Below are 17123 nucleotides of genomic sequence, written 5' to 3'. Positions count from 1 at the left end.
ATGAGTGAGTAAACTGCAAGTAGCATCTCGTGGGTCGGTCGTTTTTACTGGGATTATCCCCGCGTTCTTCCTCTACTAGTTATAATGACCATTATATACAGCCTACATTGTGTTGAGAAATGGCGTTAAACCCCAAAAACAACTACTTTGTCTTTTGATCTTTTTATGCATTCATTTAGACTTCAAGACCGATGTTGTGTGGATTGTTATTCTTATTTTAATTTCACATGTAATATAATTATATTATATAATAGTAGTAGTGGTAGTTGTAGTAAGTAGGTTGTCTTGCATTTTGTTACAGGGCTGCCTCAGTCTTGTAGCATTTCCTGTGTACAGTCCACACTTCCTGTATATAACCCACACCAAACTTCAAACACAGCAGATAAATATGTCATTGCATAATGTGGCGGGAAATAAGATTACTCCAACAAACACCTTTACTTGACTTCAGCCCTTATTAAAAGATATTCTGACCAATCATAATGCAAGTATCAAAAACTAAGTTTGATTATGCAATTCAGTTGAGGATTTTGTGAATATGTGGCCTTGTCCCTCCGTTTTACAACTTTATTGGGGGCCCCGAGTGGCCGAATGGTCTAAAGCGCTCACCGTTCCGGATCACTGCCATCTCACCTCTGTCTGCGTGGGTTCGAGTCCAAGGCTCGGCTAGCGTGGGTACGTGGGAAAGCCTGCCAGTAGCTTCTCGTGGGTCGGTGGTTCTTCCCTGGGTTTTCCAGGGTTCTTCCTCCACCAGTTATACTGGCCGCCATGTATAGCCTATCTTGTGCTGAAAAATGGAGTTAAACCCTAGATCAACAACAACAACAACTTTATTGTACTTGAAATCTGATTAAAACTATACTGACCAATCAAAATGCATTATTTGCAGATTCTGAGTAAACTATTCTGATCAATGAAACTGTTGTATTTGCCAATTCTGAGTAAACTATTCTGACCAATGAAACTGCTGTATTTGCAGATTCTGAGTAAGATTTCAAAGTTTGGACTAAAATTTAGTATTGAATGGGTTCTCTAACGTTTTGTGACCCCCCAGCCAGGCTCCTACTGAATAAAACTTGTGTCGACTCCAAAATCTTGTTCTGGTTTTTATGCCATTTTCAGCAAATGATCCGTTATATAGGCAACTAGTATATTTGGTGAGGAAGAACCCAGGGAAGAACCAACCACCCACCCACGTGTAGCTACTGGCAAGGTTTCGCACATACCTACGCTGGTTGGGTCGAGATTCGAACTTAAAATGCAACATTTGTTTATTCCGAGAAAGATTTTCCTGTCTGGAGTAATATTTCATTTACTTGAAATGTTGAGTCAAGATTTCCAGGCCCAGATCTACACTGTCAATTTAAAGACATAAGTAAAATAAATATTGCAGACCCCGATCTTCCCGCACATAATACTCAGATAGATCCGTGTCTGCGAGTTTCACACTACGGGTGTGCACTATCCACGAACAAAGACCAATAATATGTATGTAATTATTTAAAAAATAGTCATATATACATCGTCATTACAGGAAGCAGTCAACTCAGTGACCTATTTTACAGAAGTTCTTTTAGGTAATGAAAAGACAAAGCAAAAATAAAAAATCATTTGCATCAAAATCCCGGGATGATATGTGAACAACGTTGTACATGTTCATTATATAGTTTATATCATTTTGTCATTTAAAAATAAAAAATCTTTATATTTTGTAGGGATTTTGAATTAAATAATTTGAAAGATAAATACCAAAAATAATTATAAGACAGCACTTATGTTCGCATAGTAATATTTGGTGACATATACTTTCTACTTAACAGATAATTAAGGAAGCGATGATGATCAGTAACAACCCGATTTAAGAAAAATTAATTTATTGAGTTATTTTTAGATTCTACACTGCGGGAGCACATTAAATAAAAGCAGCTCCATCACACCGGAGTCTAGTTTTCATAATTTCAAAGTGTGTGATAGTACACAGTCTTCACTCTTATACTATTTATACTATTCCATGACAGTGATCTTTCACATTCTTCACTCTTATACTATTCCATGACAGTGATCTTTCACATTCTTCACTCTTATACTATTTATACTATTCCATGACAGTGATCTTTCAAATTCTTCACTCTTATACTATTCCATGACAGTGATCTTTCACATTCTTCACTCTTATACTATTTATACTATTCCATGACAGTGATCTTTCACATTCTTCACTCTTATACTATTTATACTATTCCATGACAGTGATCTTTCACATTCTTCACTCTTATACTATTTATACTATTCCATGACAGTGATCTTTCACATTCTTCACTCTTATACTATTTATACTATTCCATGACAGTGATCTTTCAAATTCTTCACTCTTATACTATTTATACTATTCCATGACAGTGATCTTTCACATTCTTCACTCTTATACTATTTATACTATTCCATGACAGTGATCTTTCACATTCTTCACTCTCGTCTAATGCAATCACTGTGTTGCATATAATTCTTACTGTATCTCTCTGTTTAAACACTGTAGAATTAACACGCAGGACACAATGCAGGGATATAGTTGAGATAAGTCTGTCAGAAGCATAAAAATAAAAAAGCATCATATCGTCCAAAAATATTTATTTTCTTTCGAAATTTTTTTATGTCTAATTAGCTTATTAGTGTGACAAAAAAACACATATCAGCAAATCACTCAACTTCAAATCAGCAAATTGCTACAACTAAAGTTTATACACTCAGTATTTTATTTAGAAAAAAGAATATGATCGATAACTATGTTAATTAGGTCACACCGAATCATCCCTTTGTATCTTCAACAACATCTACTTCAGTAACACCTGTGACGTCACACACCTGCTTACATTGAAAACTAGCAATGATCTCTTTCCTTCCGAGTCGTCTCGGCTTCAGTTGAATTGTTTCCCGAATTTCCTCACCTGGAGCGATGGATTTTCTGAAAAGAAAAAAGATAAAGACATTTCTTGTTCGGGGAAGCACTCCGTGAATATATACGAGATACTCAATAAACAAGGATACAGCATACAACGATATATCAGTTAAGACGTTGTACGGAAAAGAATCGATCATGACAGACGGAAAACAGTGCTTAACTTCTTGTTTGCGAGGAAGGAAAAGAGAAGCATTCATGTCTTTCTAAGTGGATAAAAGCGATATTTAAAAATTGGATTAAAAAAGATACTATTCTGATGTCTCGGATAGTGAGTATCCCTTATATACGACATACAAAATCACCATACTACATATATCACAGTTCATGTATAAGACAGAGCAGCAGTGCGTCGATGGTTAATGTACAAGACTCTGAGCCTAGAGGGTGCATGTTCTAATCATGTCATCGGACTAGACTGGGTGGAATGCCATGGTGTATTCCAAGACAAGGTACTATATTCCAAATGCCTCAGAACGATATAACCTTAGAATGGTGCTATGCCATATAACCCAAACAAATGAATTCATTGTAGATGCTATAGTCGGTTTTCGTAACTACCTATAATTAAAACAACATGAGCGGTTTCTACTATTTTCAGCCAGGGTTTCGCAATTGAATGGACAGTACGTTTCCATGTAGTTGTCGTTTACCAGTGACAATCAACAAAATAACGTGCAGACCTAAATTGTTCGTTAACACAGGAATTTATCATTGTGATTAGTCGTATGTATTGCAGGAGAGGATGACGAGTTGATCCGTCTAAAAATGAGCGCGAAGTTTACGAAGCGTTTGATAAAAATACGTTTTCTTTTACAGTTAAGATGGTTACAACTATGCTCTAGAAACAGTTAAGATACAGATGTTTCAAGGGAGTACGCCAGGAGCTCCGTCCCACAGACCCCTCGCCTAACGTCTTCTGGATCCGCCCCTGTATTAAAAACGGCTCTTTTTCTGAACCGCTTTATTCTCAACTCGTCTGCGGGTCGCACTGAATTGTTAAATTTGCATTTGACAAAAGACGCCACCGCTACGCGCAGGTCGAAACGATCTGAATAAAATCAGATCTCAACATCTCAACAGTCCAGCGTGGAGATCTGACAGGTCACCGAAAATGTTAATGTTTTGGTGGCCTTTGTGTGTGTGTGTGTGTGTGTGTGTGTGTGTGTGTGTGTGATATTAGATTTTTAACGTAGCTTCAAAAATAAAATCAGTCATATCACTACAATGTATGCAGAGTGGCAGTTTATAGTGATGTCTAGCACTAAGGCATCATGCTGCAGACATAATGTGTCATGTCTCACCTAGTGACATTATCCAGACACCATGCCGACTAGTCATAACACTAACCTCGTAATGATGGGCGCCAAGCGATTCATCTGTTAGACCATTTTTATAAGTGTTTGGAATGAATCAGCCAGGATTCGAACCTGCGACCTCCGGCATTCGATTAGGACGTTCTAACCGCTTGGCCACCGGAGCGGTTTGGTGGCCTTTTGAATTTCCGTTCTGTTTAATTTTAATTGCACTTTATGTTAAGGAGAGTTATCTTTTGTAACGGTATGTTCCAATTGACGTAACATTCAGAAATCTACCGAGACATCGCTCAATTTGATGTGTTTGCTGCTTCGCCTCAGGCGGAGTGCACCACCTATATTACAATAGCAAAGACCTATATCATTCCGATTGTGACTTCCTCTCTTCTGCCGCGATATTATTCCATATGAAGGAAGGTAGTTCAAAATATAGCTTTCAATGGCGACGAATTAGCCCCGAAATTTGTATCTCGACTTAACTAAAAAGCCAAGGATGTCCCGATATGTTTCAGAAATTTAACTGGATTGCTGAAGCACAAGGTCAACAGATTATGACCGCATAATACTGTCCACCACATTTCAACATAGGACACTGGAAATCTGATTTTAATCAGATTGCCAAACAATAATAATATTTGATACCAAACAGCCAATAAAATCAACGCAGATTTATGTTATTTTATATGTGCAATGTGCATCTATGGTGATTTTATAAATAAAAATAATATTTGATACCAAACAGCCAATAAAATCAAGCAGATTTACATTATTTTACTTGTACAATATACATACACGATGCTTATATATATATATAGTTTGACTTACTTTACTTTCACAGTGGCCACTCTCTGCATGCCTGGGCCTTCCATGTTGATATAACCACCAGTAAGAGGAACAGATAGAGGATTGACTAGCTTAATTACTACATCGAATAGTTTTCCTACGTGTGCACTTCCCTCAGTCTGTAACACACAAAAGTAAATTTCAGTAAGTTACTGCACAAAGAGAATGCCAACTTGGAAGTACTAGTTATAATGACGTCGATAGCTATTTTTCAATCAGAACGATTTAATTCTTGTTCCTAGTTGTTATGTATATTTGATTTATTTATATCTGATTTAATATATATTTATTTCAATTTAATTTTTTGCTTGTCAGTTTAAATATTTATTTTATTTTTCATTACATGCTATGTAATGTAAATTTATTCACTGAAGATGATACTTTTTCCAAAAAATAGTTTGGCCTTGACTGATCATTTTAGTAAACACCAGGTGTTGAACTGGATCTTAACCTTGATTCAAAATTAGTATCAGCCACGTAAATAAGTTATATTTCTATTTTAAAATGATTGGTTGTTGTCAAGGACATGATAGGACGAGGTGATTAAGAAATAAACAATTTTTTAAAATTTTATTTCTTAGAGTAAAATTATTGGTTTTCTTCAGGGTCATGTTAGGCGTACGTGATATAAACATGATCACATGACCCCCTTTTTCGACTTCGCAACTTGAAGATTTTCGAAACTGCGTTTTAGAATACGAGATAACCTTTGTTTTTAGAGAAATAATCTCGGTTGGGCTTTTTTCTTTACATTGGAAAGTGTTGTGTCGTTTGAAGTTATTTCAATTTACTTGGATTCGAAAGGATTAATTCCTTTTTTACCTGGAAAATACGTGTGCTCATATGAAATTCCTGAACAAACACAGCTCTTACAAAAATGTATTTGGATTTCCAAAACCGGAGTGATATTTATTGTTTCTACGACGAACTTTAGGCTTTAACACACTACAGGTTACAGCTTACGTCATCGTCTTCCATCTTGGTATCTTCGTCGGGACTCTAACTTGAAATCATTAGAACATTTTATTATTAGGACTTCTTAAATTTTATTCGTGGATTATTCTTGGATTATTTTTGGATTTGATTCTTAAAACCTTAAGTTCATATTTTTTCATTTTAACAAAAAAAATTCCAGGGAAATAAATTATTATATTTTTGAAAGCATATTGTTTTTACTCTTTTTTGTGTTACTGTTTATTCGAGCCTAAACGCGTAACACTAGCCTAAACGCGTAACACTAGCATAGCTAGAAAAGGAGAAACATATTTTCAGCATGGCTTTAATCATGTAAAACATTTTAACCATATGTGTATATCTGCGTATATGTAAAATAAGCCTAATTAAAAACATTTTAACCGTGTGTGCATATCCGCATATATATAAAATAAGACTAATTAATAAAAATTCAACCGTGTGCATATTTGCATATGTGAACTAAGCCTAATTAAAAAAAAATTATGCGAAATACACCTATTTAACAAACTTCCCGAATTAATTGTTTATGCGAATCAACAGTTTTGTGTACAAAAATACAAATGTATTACCCATTTATTGTCACTAGAATATCAACCAGTAGTTGACTGCAGATATATTGTAGCCCATACTCAGATATAAAAATCTAAGTAGTACCAGACAAAATATGAATAGGAGAAACATCGAAAAATAACGAGAATATGAAATTAAAATGGGAGCAGACTGAAAACATAATGTAAGTTAAAACAACATCGGACTAGCCAGTTGGATACCGGAAGATGTTCCAGGGGCCTTAGTGTCTTGGGGTTACCCTACGGGACTCCCAAAGCCGTACAATGTCAGCTATTTACATGTCGTTTTTTTTTTTTTTTTTTTTTTTTTTTTTATTGGTTTGGGGGAGGGCTTGCTTGCTTTAGACAGCCAGTCAAACGCTGGAAGGAAACAACTTTGCAAACGTTCACGAGACCTCTAATTACACTGGTCAACAGTGAAATCATTACTGACTTGAAAAGGCCCTAATCTGTAGTATTTTGGTGCGCCGAACACGAATATAACCGTGAAAAATTTGTATTGGCTCTCGTTTTGAAGATATTCATATACCTCATTTTCTATGTTTCACTGTGTAAATTTCTCCAGTAGGACTGCAGCAACATCCGGAATAATGATGTAACATTGCATAATACCATCATGCTCACATCATCCACAGTTGATTGCATCATTTTCTGATGCAATGCAATACTAATGCCATGCGGCTGCTGAAGTAAGTTGACGTCAGCAGTGTACTATACATGTGTAGGCCTATTATACTAATGCCAGGCGGCTGCTGAAGCTGACGTAAGCAGTGTACTATATAAAGCCCAATCAGATAGGTTCAGCATTTAAAATATTTTAGACGTTGTGCGAGACAGTTCAAGCTACTGTTACATAAAACTTATTATTTTATCCATTTACGTACAATAAAGAACAGTAATGCCTCGAAAGTGTGTTAATACCGCGGACAATTTTTGCTATATTTGTGGGGAAGTGACATTTGCCAACCAGAAGAAAAGTATCAATTCTCAAGTGAAGAAGGCATATCATCTTTACTTCGGATGCAAGGTTGGTGACCAAGACAAGCCTTGGGCTCCGCATATATGCTGTGCTACATGTACAACACAGCTTTCACAGTGGTTGAATTGCAAAAGGTCATCAATGCCGTTTGCAGTCCCAATGGTGTGGAAAGAGCCAAGCAACCACCTAAATGACTGTTACTTCTGCTTGGTTCCTCCTCTTTCCGGCGGAATAACGAAGCGAAAGAAGTCGAGAATAGTCTACCCAAACATTCCGTCTGCATTGAGACCAGTTCCACATGGTGAGGGACTTCCTATTCCAGAACCTCCAGCAGAATATTCTCTTGATTCATCTGACGAAGACAAAGGTGAGTCGACCTGTTCTTCTCCTGGTCCATCAGCATGCAGTGATCCAGATTTTCACTGTGGTGCATCATCAACCCCACACAGAATAACACAGGAAGAACTAAATGACCTGATTCGTGATTTGGACTTATCAAAGAACAAGGCAGAATTGCTAGGATCAAGACTCCAACAATGGAATCTTCTAGAAGAAGATGTCACAATTACTGCATATCGAAAGCGCCACCAGCAATTGGAGCCTTTCTTCAGAAAGGAAAGTAATCTGATATTCTGTTCCGATATTGAGGGCCTCATGAATGCTTTAAAAATCACTCATGACCCACAAGAATGGAGACTATTTGTGGACTCTTCGAAACTGAGTCTCAAGGCTGTGCTTTTGCACAATGGAAACATTCTTCCATCTATTCCAGTAGCGTATGCTGTCCACATGAAAGAGACATACGATAACTTAAGGCAGCTACTGAATTCCATTGAGTATAACAAGTACAGCTGGCACCTCTGTGGTGATTTGAAGGTAGTTGCCCTTTTAATGGGACTGCAGCAAGGATATACAAAATACATGTGTTTCTTATGCGAGTGGGATAGCCGAGCAAGGGAAATGCACTACATGAGGAAGGAATGGACTCACAGGCAGAATGTAGCCATTGGAGAGAAGAATATCCAACACCCAGCTCTGGTTGAGGCTCAGAAAATCTTGCTACCACCCCTTCACATCAAACTAGGTTTGATGAAGAACTTCGTGAAAGCCATTGACCGGACTTTGCCAGCATTCCGATACCTGCATGAAAAATTCCCTCGACTCAGCGAAGCAAAGATTAAAGAGGGAGTTTTTGTGGGTCCTCAGATTCGAGAGCTTTTCAAAGATGACCGGTTCAACAACTTGCTGGAAGGTGACGCGAAACAAGCATGGAATGCTTTTCGCCTAGTTTCTACAAACTTCCTCGGAAATGTTAGGGCAGAAAACTATAAGGAACTAGTAGAAGACATGTTGATGAAGTATAAGAAACTTGGCTGCAATATGTCTCTAAAGATTCACTTCCTTCATTCCCATTTGGATTTCTTTCCTAGCAACTGTGGTATTGTTAGTGATGAACACGGCGAACGTTTTCATCAAGATATCGCAACAATGGAACAAAGATACCAGGGAAAATGGTCCACTACAATGCTGGCTGACTACTGCTGGACACTCCTCAGAGATGCTCCCGAACAGCTGTACAAGAGACAGGCGAAGAAATCTAAGATGTAGTCAATGACTTGATTTTTTATAGGTAGGCTATTACAGTTGACCTTTTACTATTGGAATGCATTTCGTTATGTAAACATTAATTTCTTGCAGATTACAAAAAAACTAGAGCCAATTTTGCAATTTGACTATCATATTCGTGTTCAGCACATAAAAATTGATAAGAATTGACTAATTTTATTTCAGTAACATGACTTTTGTAAAAATTTGTTGTCCAGTGTTATATAACAACATATGTGAATTAATTGTCGTCAAAACATTTATGACAGGCGTTTCTATGCTACTTGATAAGGGAAACTCTTTTGGCAGACGAAACTATGTAGATAAATTATGTCTTCTACTTCATTCACTTTATGTTATCTAATTATTACTTTTTGATGAAAACTATTCACCGGAAATGAGTTACTCATGCTTCCTGATACCTACCTTAAGTTCCAGGTGCGGCTTTTCAACCCACAATGCTTCGTGCTTAACAAACCTCTGTCCCGTTTCCTTCACGGTTGCCATGGCGTAGATGTTCACGTGACTCTCTGCATCAATGCTGTTAATGAAGTCCGCACATTTTGCTGTTATACTGACCGTATCCTCTGAAAATAAAGATTAAAATTATCAAGTTCAATGCAATGGAAAATTTATCATGATAGCAGTGTAATAAATAATTCTGTACAAATGCATGTACCTTCTTTCTGACAATATAATATATTAGAAGTGAAATAATTTATTATAAAATTCATAGTACGTCAGCTGAGGTCTTGACTAGGTAACCACTGATGCACCAAGTCCATTAAACATTATATTTTATATGGAACTTTGAAGGTCTTTCAAAATATAAACAGTCATGTAGTTTTCTTCAGTTTTGTTTAAATTCGACATCGTGGGTTTATGTGGGAGTAGTACGCATGAATTTGATAACTTTTTGAATGGACAGAAACATTTTGCTAGTACGGAAGCAAGGAGTTCAGTAAGGGGTAGAAACATCAGTCGTGTCTATTTTTCTAAAGACAAGTTACTGAAAGCTGGGGTCGTGAGACATTGTCTGAATTCGATACTTGTGTGATTATATGCTTTTGAATATAACGTTTTTCTTATTATTAAAGATTTAACTCTTTGCTGAATATACAGTTTTCCAGAATGACCTCATGTATAGGACCAAAGTTTTAAGTGTTCGTGTCATATTTAGCGAGAGTAAGCTCACTTTATCAGATGCGCTACTATTTTTAGCTGGTGATTTTAATGTACGAATTAAGAATTTCTTCGACTTTATCCCTAATGATAGCTTAGGATTTGTTTTTGGTGATGTACTGTATGAAAGTGATTCGTTTTCACTACCAAGAAAAAGCTAATATTTTGAGAGTATAAGAATTTAGGTAAATCCTTTGTATAAAGGTGTTATACATTTGGAACACATGTTTTCAATGCCAGTTTGCACGATGATTTTGATGGCAATTGTACATGTATAGCTAAAGAAAGTGCAATCATTGTAGACTACATGGTTGTTTCTTCAGGACTTGAATATTTAAAACATATTTTCATGGTGAAGAAAAAGACGAAAGTTTTGTACATTTCCCAATAAAATGAACATTAAGTTTTCCTTACATATTGAGTGTACAGCAATGTTTATATAGAGATTAACTTTTTCTACATAGTTAGCATATATTTTAAAGATAAGTTTAATGAACTGTTTTTGTCAAATTTTCGTCAGAGCTTCCTACATGTGCGTTCAGATATATGTGCCTTGATTAACCAAACATTTCAACGAGTTCTCAAGTGTATTATTAAATTTGTTTTATACGGCTGCATATTTTTTTATAATTTCGACTAGAATTTTCAAAAAAGAGATCATCACAACCTCGTTGGCGGGACACTGAATGTAAAATAGCAAAAGTGACAAAGATAAATCGTTACACAGATTTAGAGTAATTAAGTCTCAAGTCAATGACGTATTGTTTAAGAGTGGAAAAAATAAATTCAGGTTGGTTTGAAAAGCAAATGAAGACACATAGCAACAGAAACAGAGGAGCTTTCTTCTTTCTGCGAGATCAAACATAAGTTTGGAAAACGCTTAGATCATGTCGTATATCTGGCCGAGAGTGGCATTATTATTGTAAGAACCGACTATATTCAGAAAAAGTTTATGATAGTGTCGCGGAGGAACCACTTTAAGATATACATCATGCAGATTTTTTATCTACTACGTGAATCAAAGTTTGAAAAGGAAGTTGCACACAGTTTAATCAGATACAATCTTGAAAGACTTGCAGTCCAGACGGAACATTATTTTCCAAGCTTACTATGCCGCTTATCACACCACGGGTAGTAGTACTTTTTAACAAAGCTTTTATTACAGGTATCATTCCAAGTTTATGAGAAGAAAGGGATAAGATGACCACTCAAAAAAATGCTCTTTAGAGGATCCTAATAATTGTAAGGGTATGTATTGATTAATGTTATGTGTAAAATCTTTACCTCTATTTTAAGCACGGTTATACAAATTTGCTAAGAATAATTTCAATTTTAACCAAGCAATAACTAGGTTCAGCGTGGATATTCCGTTACTGATAGCATATTCACTCTATAGTACGTGATACAGAAATACATATCATACAAGAAGACCTGCTTCATTGTTTTTATGTAGCTTTGACATGATAGAGTACGTTAACTTGTGGAATTGTCTTGCCTCAGAAGGTCTACTAGGGAAATTGTTAACCATTTTAAATTCAATATACTCTTAACTTGCAGTCATGTGTAAAGTCAAGTGAGCACTCAAGGGAATAATTTGTCTGTAAGCTAGGGAATATATATGGTGGTGTTTTGAGTCAACTATTATTTACTTTTTTATTATTGATTTGATTCGGTTACATATGAAACTGTGGCAGAGACATTTTTATTTCAAAAAAATGTAAATGATCTTTCAGCTTTTGTTTAGATGATGATGTAGCTAATTGCGGAGATAAAGCGATAATATTGCAACAACAGATACACATAATACAACGTTTTTGTAATATCACCAGAATGGTAAACAAAAACATATGAACTTATTTTACATTTCCAGTACGAATTATTTGTCTTCTTTTCTATGTACTTACTAGAGTACGGCTCCAGAATGCTAGTCGTGCTTGTATCTTTGATTTCATTCACTGGTATACCCGTATATCGGCAAGACGTAGCACACATGTATACGTTTACAACTCTCTGGATGTCGCTTGTGTTTTCCATGTCTAAAGTTGCAGTGAAATCGCCGACCCTCGTAGCGTCCCCGCTGAACGTAAAGGTTACGTCTTCTCTAGTAGGTTCGATGTCCAAGGAACGTCTAGAACAAAACTGTTCGGCCTTGGCGATGGTGTCATTTTCATCTTTAGAGCCTTTAAACAGACGAGAGCAAGAGGAAAAGACAGTGAAGAAGAAAAAAGGTTGCATCAGTTTTATTGCAAAATAAATATTAATTTTATCTTCGCTCCTCTGTGAAGTGAATAAGTGAAGGAGACAGGCCACCCCCACCCAGCTACAAGACCGCCCCCCTCAAGTCCAAGACGGGCGAAGTCATCACAGACCAGGGGAAACAACTGCAGCGATGGATTGAGCACTATGTCGAGCTATATGCAACCCAAAACAATGTCACTAGAACTGCCCTGGACGCCATTCCAGACCTGCCTGTCATGGAGGAGCTAGACACACAGCCCACCCTGGAAGAGCTCGGAAAAGCCATCGATTGCCTTGCCTGTGGGAAGGCTCCTGGAAGCGACGGCATTCCGCCTGAAGTCCTCAAGAGCGGAAAACCAGCACTGCTCAAGCCCCTACACATACTCCTCTGCCTTTTCTGGGAACAGGGATACATCCCACAGGACATGCGTGACGCCAACATCGTCACTTTGTATAAAAACAAAGGAGACCGTAGCGACTGCAACAACTATCGGGGCATCTCCCTCCTCACCATCGTCGGAAAGGCTTTCGCCCGTGTTGCCTTGGCGCGCTTGCAGATCCTAGCCTCCCGCGTCTACCCAGAGTCCCAGTGTGGATTTCGAACCGGCAGGTCAACTGTAGACACGATCTTCTCACTACGTCAGCTGCAGGAGAAGTGTCGCGAGCAGCAGATGCCCCTCTACATTGCATTCATAGACCTGACGAAGGCGTTTGACCTGGTTAGTCGGAGTGGACTCTTCAGACTCTTGCAGAAGATCGGCTGCCCCCCACGTCTGCTTGCTGTCATCATGTCGTTCCACGAGAACATGCACATCACAGTGTGCTTCAATGGCGCAACATCTGAAGCATTCCCAGTCATCAGCGGAGTCAAACAAGGCTGTGTCCTTGCACCGACGCTCTTTGCCATCCTCTTCTCCATTCTTCTCCAGTACGCATTCAAGGACTGCAGCGAGGGAGTGTACATCCATACCAGGGCTGACGGCAAGCTGTTCAACATTGCCCGTCTCCGTGCTAAGACTAAAGTCACAGAGGTACTCATCCGTGAATTGCTCTTCGCCGACGATGCAGCCTTGACATCACACACGGAAGATGGACTTCAGCAGCTGGTATGCCGCCTCTCCCATGCTTGTAAGGAATTTGGACTGACCATCAGTTTGAAGAAAACGAACGTCATGGCGCAGGACGCAGACTCCCCTCCCTCTGTCACCATCGATGGGTACAACTTGGAAGTTGTCGAGAACTTCACATACCTCGGGTCTAACATCTCCAGCTCACTCTCCATTGATTATGAGGTGAACGGCAGGATTGCCAAGGCAGCAGCAGTGATGACCAGACTTAACAACCAGAGGGTCTGGAACAACCCCAACCTCACAGAGAAGACCAAACTGCGTGTCTACCAAGCCTGCGTGCTCAGCTCACTTCTCTACAGCAGCGAAACATGGACCACCTATGCAAGACACGAGAGGAAACTCAACAGCTTCCACCTGAGATGTCTGAGGCGCATTCTGCACATCCAGTGGCAGGACAAAGTACCCAACACAGAGGTTCTAGAACGCGCCAACATGAACAGCATGTTCTCCATTCTCAGCGAAAGGAGCCTTCGCTGGCTTGGCCATGTCAAGAGAATGGACCCAGGCCGCATTCCCAAGGACCTGTTATATGGGGAGTTAGCAGAAGGTGCACGACCAACTGGACGACCATATCTGCGCTACAAAGATGTCTGCAAGAAGGATATGAAGACGGCAAACATCAATGTCAACGACTGGGAGAGCTGTGCAAACAACCGTTCCAGCTGGCGTCTAGCTGTCAGGCACCGAGTTCAAAACGCAGAGGAAGAGAGAAAAATAAAACAAGCTGAAAAGAGAGCTAGAAAGAAGGATAAACAAAAGCTTACTTTGGAGCTACGCCATCGTCTTCCGTAGATTTTTGTTGTTGTTGTTGTGGGGTTTAACGCCATTTTGCAGCACATGATAGGCTATACATGGCGGCCAGTATTAATGGTGGAGGAAGAACCAGAGAAAACCCCGGAAAGAACCACCGACCCACGAGAAGCTACTGGCAAGCTTTCTCACATACCCACATTGGCTGAATCTTAGACTCGAACCGCCGCAGACAGAGGCGAGATGGCAGTGATCCGTAACGAAGAGCGCTTTAGATCACTCGGCCACTCGGGGCCCCTCTCCCGTAGACGGACGGATGCCAAGACAAGACGAAGTGAATACAAAGTGTCTTATATAGATAACGAACTCTTCCCCTCTGCCCCCCCCCCCAAAAAAAAACAAATAAAGAGAAAGAACAATTAAATGTTAATTATCTGAGCATCCACTATTTTATCCTACCGAAAGTACATCAGCTCAAAAAGGTGTTGTCACCGATATAATTTTATAATAGAAAAGCAGAAAGCAAAATGAAACTCTTTGAATTTGCGCAACAATCGTATTGCCCTTTGATGTTTACAAATTACAGGTAACAACATTTTACGATTATATTATCTGTCAAATCCATGGAACTTAAGCAGAAAGTACAGCAAAACATTCAATTACATCTTTAAGATCAAAAGTCTGCAGTCTAACATAATTTACGTCATAATTAATGTCTGAAGTTGCTGTTGCAGTTGTTTATAATGATGATGAAAGCAACGAAAATAACAATTATATCGGTAAATTTTTGGGAGAACTATTTTCTACTATTATTTGATAAAATGTTGTAAGTAAATTTTTACCCTCACTGAATTTGTATGCATTAGTTAAATCCTCTCTTGAGATTGTGCTGACAGCCTTTGTGCTGATGCAGCGGCCCATTATCCCAGACTCCTTTGCGACAGGAGTCATATTTCCATCTGAATCCACGATCCAATGGACACGGTCTCCATTGACTTCAGCAAATAAGAACTTTGCATCAAAGCCATAATAGAGTTCCCCCTGACGGATACCCTTCACTGAACAGGGGCCACACGTGAAGACTCCTGAAACATTCACAAAATACCAGTTTTTAAAGCAATATATAAAGGCAGCTACTTGTACTGGGATAAAGAAACCATTGGACTTACATTGAATACCGTTTCCGGATATATTGCTGTGTGTGTGTGTGTGTTCATTGATGCACAAGCAAATGCAATACAAACATTTTCATGTCAAGGAATGGTTGTATTATTCAATAAAGATTAAGTGAATTGTATCACTTTCACTCTTTGTTTAGAGATTAACTGAGTTCTGAATGAATACCGACTGGTCATTCACATGACATATTGATCCGACAGACAGACCTATGGTTATATCTGCACGGGTCTACTCGAATGGTGTTAAAAACCCAGTCTAGGAATTCAGCCTAGGAAAGGTCTAGCAGCTTGTGTAAATCAAAGTAGAAGTGCAAGATACAATTATGTCTGATACTGAATTTAGGTATACCACCTTCTAAACATTCTTGTGGTGTAACATCGAAAGCCTGCCATCCGTCGTAGCCTGGTGGTAGGTCCGGCCTTCGAAACCATGATTCATTCCATACATGAAAATCCCTAAAATTAAAAAAAAATTAAATATTTGTTATCTGTAAGGAATAAATATAACTACTTAATTGACCAGGTAATGTGTGACAAATTCTGTGTCAGGTGTAGGAAACTGTTTTCTCCAGTTAGCACACTGCGTATGCACAAATCGTAAGCCGCTATCGTAGTGAGAAATGGTACATTGCATACAGGGTCACAAAAAGAAAAGCATTATTTAAGTTTATAGGTAACCTTCAGTTTCTTGCCTGGTAGTGGTAGCAAGTTTTTTTTATTTAATTTTTAAAACTGACACACTCATAGACACTATCAACATTCAAGGCTCAAAGCCAGTATTGCCGCAAACTTGTTCGGCATGTAGTGCTTTGCATCGATTGTCCTGCATGTAGTGCTGTGTGTTGACTTAACACATGTAGTGCTGTGATTTGATTTGTTAACGCATCTAGTGATGTGGATGGATTCTTGACGTATGTTGTTGTTGTTGTTGTAGGGTTTAACGCCATTTTTCAGCACACGATAGGTTATAGATGGCGGCCAGTATTAATGGTGGAGGAAGAACCCGGGAAAATCCCGGAAAGAACCACCGACCCACGAGAAGCTACTGGCAAGTTTTCTCACATACCCACATTAGCCGAATCCGAGACACTAACCCACGTAGAGGTGAGATGACAGTGATCCGTAACGGAGAGCGCTTTACACCACTCGGCCACTCGGGACCCCACTTGACGTATGTAGTGATGTGAGTTGATTGTTGACGCACGCATGCAGTGTTGTGAGTTGATCGCTGACGCAGGTAGTGTTGTGAGTTGATCGCCGACGCATGTAATGTTGTGCATTGATTTTTGACACATGTATGCTGTGAGTTGATTGTTGACGCATGCAGTGCTGTGCGTTGATTGCTGACACACGTAGTGCTGGGAGTTGATATAAGGGGAATTTCCCAATTGTCTCAGTCTTA

At 38.6% G+C, this 17123-nt stretch overlaps 1 protein-coding gene across 3 annotated transcripts in view; it reads right to left on the bottom strand.

Annotated features, from left to right (window-relative positions):
• Nucleotides 1-2611: 2611 nt before the first annotated feature.
• Nucleotides 2612-17123, bottom strand: part of LOC149782522 (hemocyte protein-glutamine gamma-glutamyltransferase-like) — a 227220-nt gene continuing 212708 nt past the window's right edge. For 2 of the 3 annotated variants that reach the window (XM_089933950.1, XM_089933952.1), the window contains exons 9-14: nt 16074-16177; nt 15386-15628; nt 12330-12605; nt 9670-9830; nt 5098-5234; nt 2612-2962 (exon numbers count right to left, since the gene is read on the bottom strand). In XM_089933950.1, coding sequence (XP_089790076.1) covers nt 2806-2962; nt 5098-5234; nt 9670-9830; nt 12330-12605; nt 15386-15628; nt 16074-16177 — 1078 coding nt within the window. In that variant the 3' untranslated portion in view covers nt 2612-2805. The remainder of the gene's footprint in view (nt 2963-5097; nt 5235-9669; nt 9831-12329; nt 12606-15385; nt 15629-16073; nt 16178-17123) is intronic. The other variant, XM_089933951.1, reaches the window with a different exon arrangement.

The sequence above is a fragment of the Sinohyriopsis cumingii genome, chromosome 15 (assembly GCF_028554795.1).
Source record: "Sinohyriopsis cumingii isolate HCF-2022 chromosome 15, ASM2855479v2, whole genome shotgun sequence".
Lineage (NCBI taxonomy): Eukaryota > Metazoa > Mollusca > Bivalvia > Unionida > Unionidae > Sinohyriopsis > Sinohyriopsis cumingii.
This window is presented reverse-complemented; position numbering and strand designations above follow the sequence as displayed.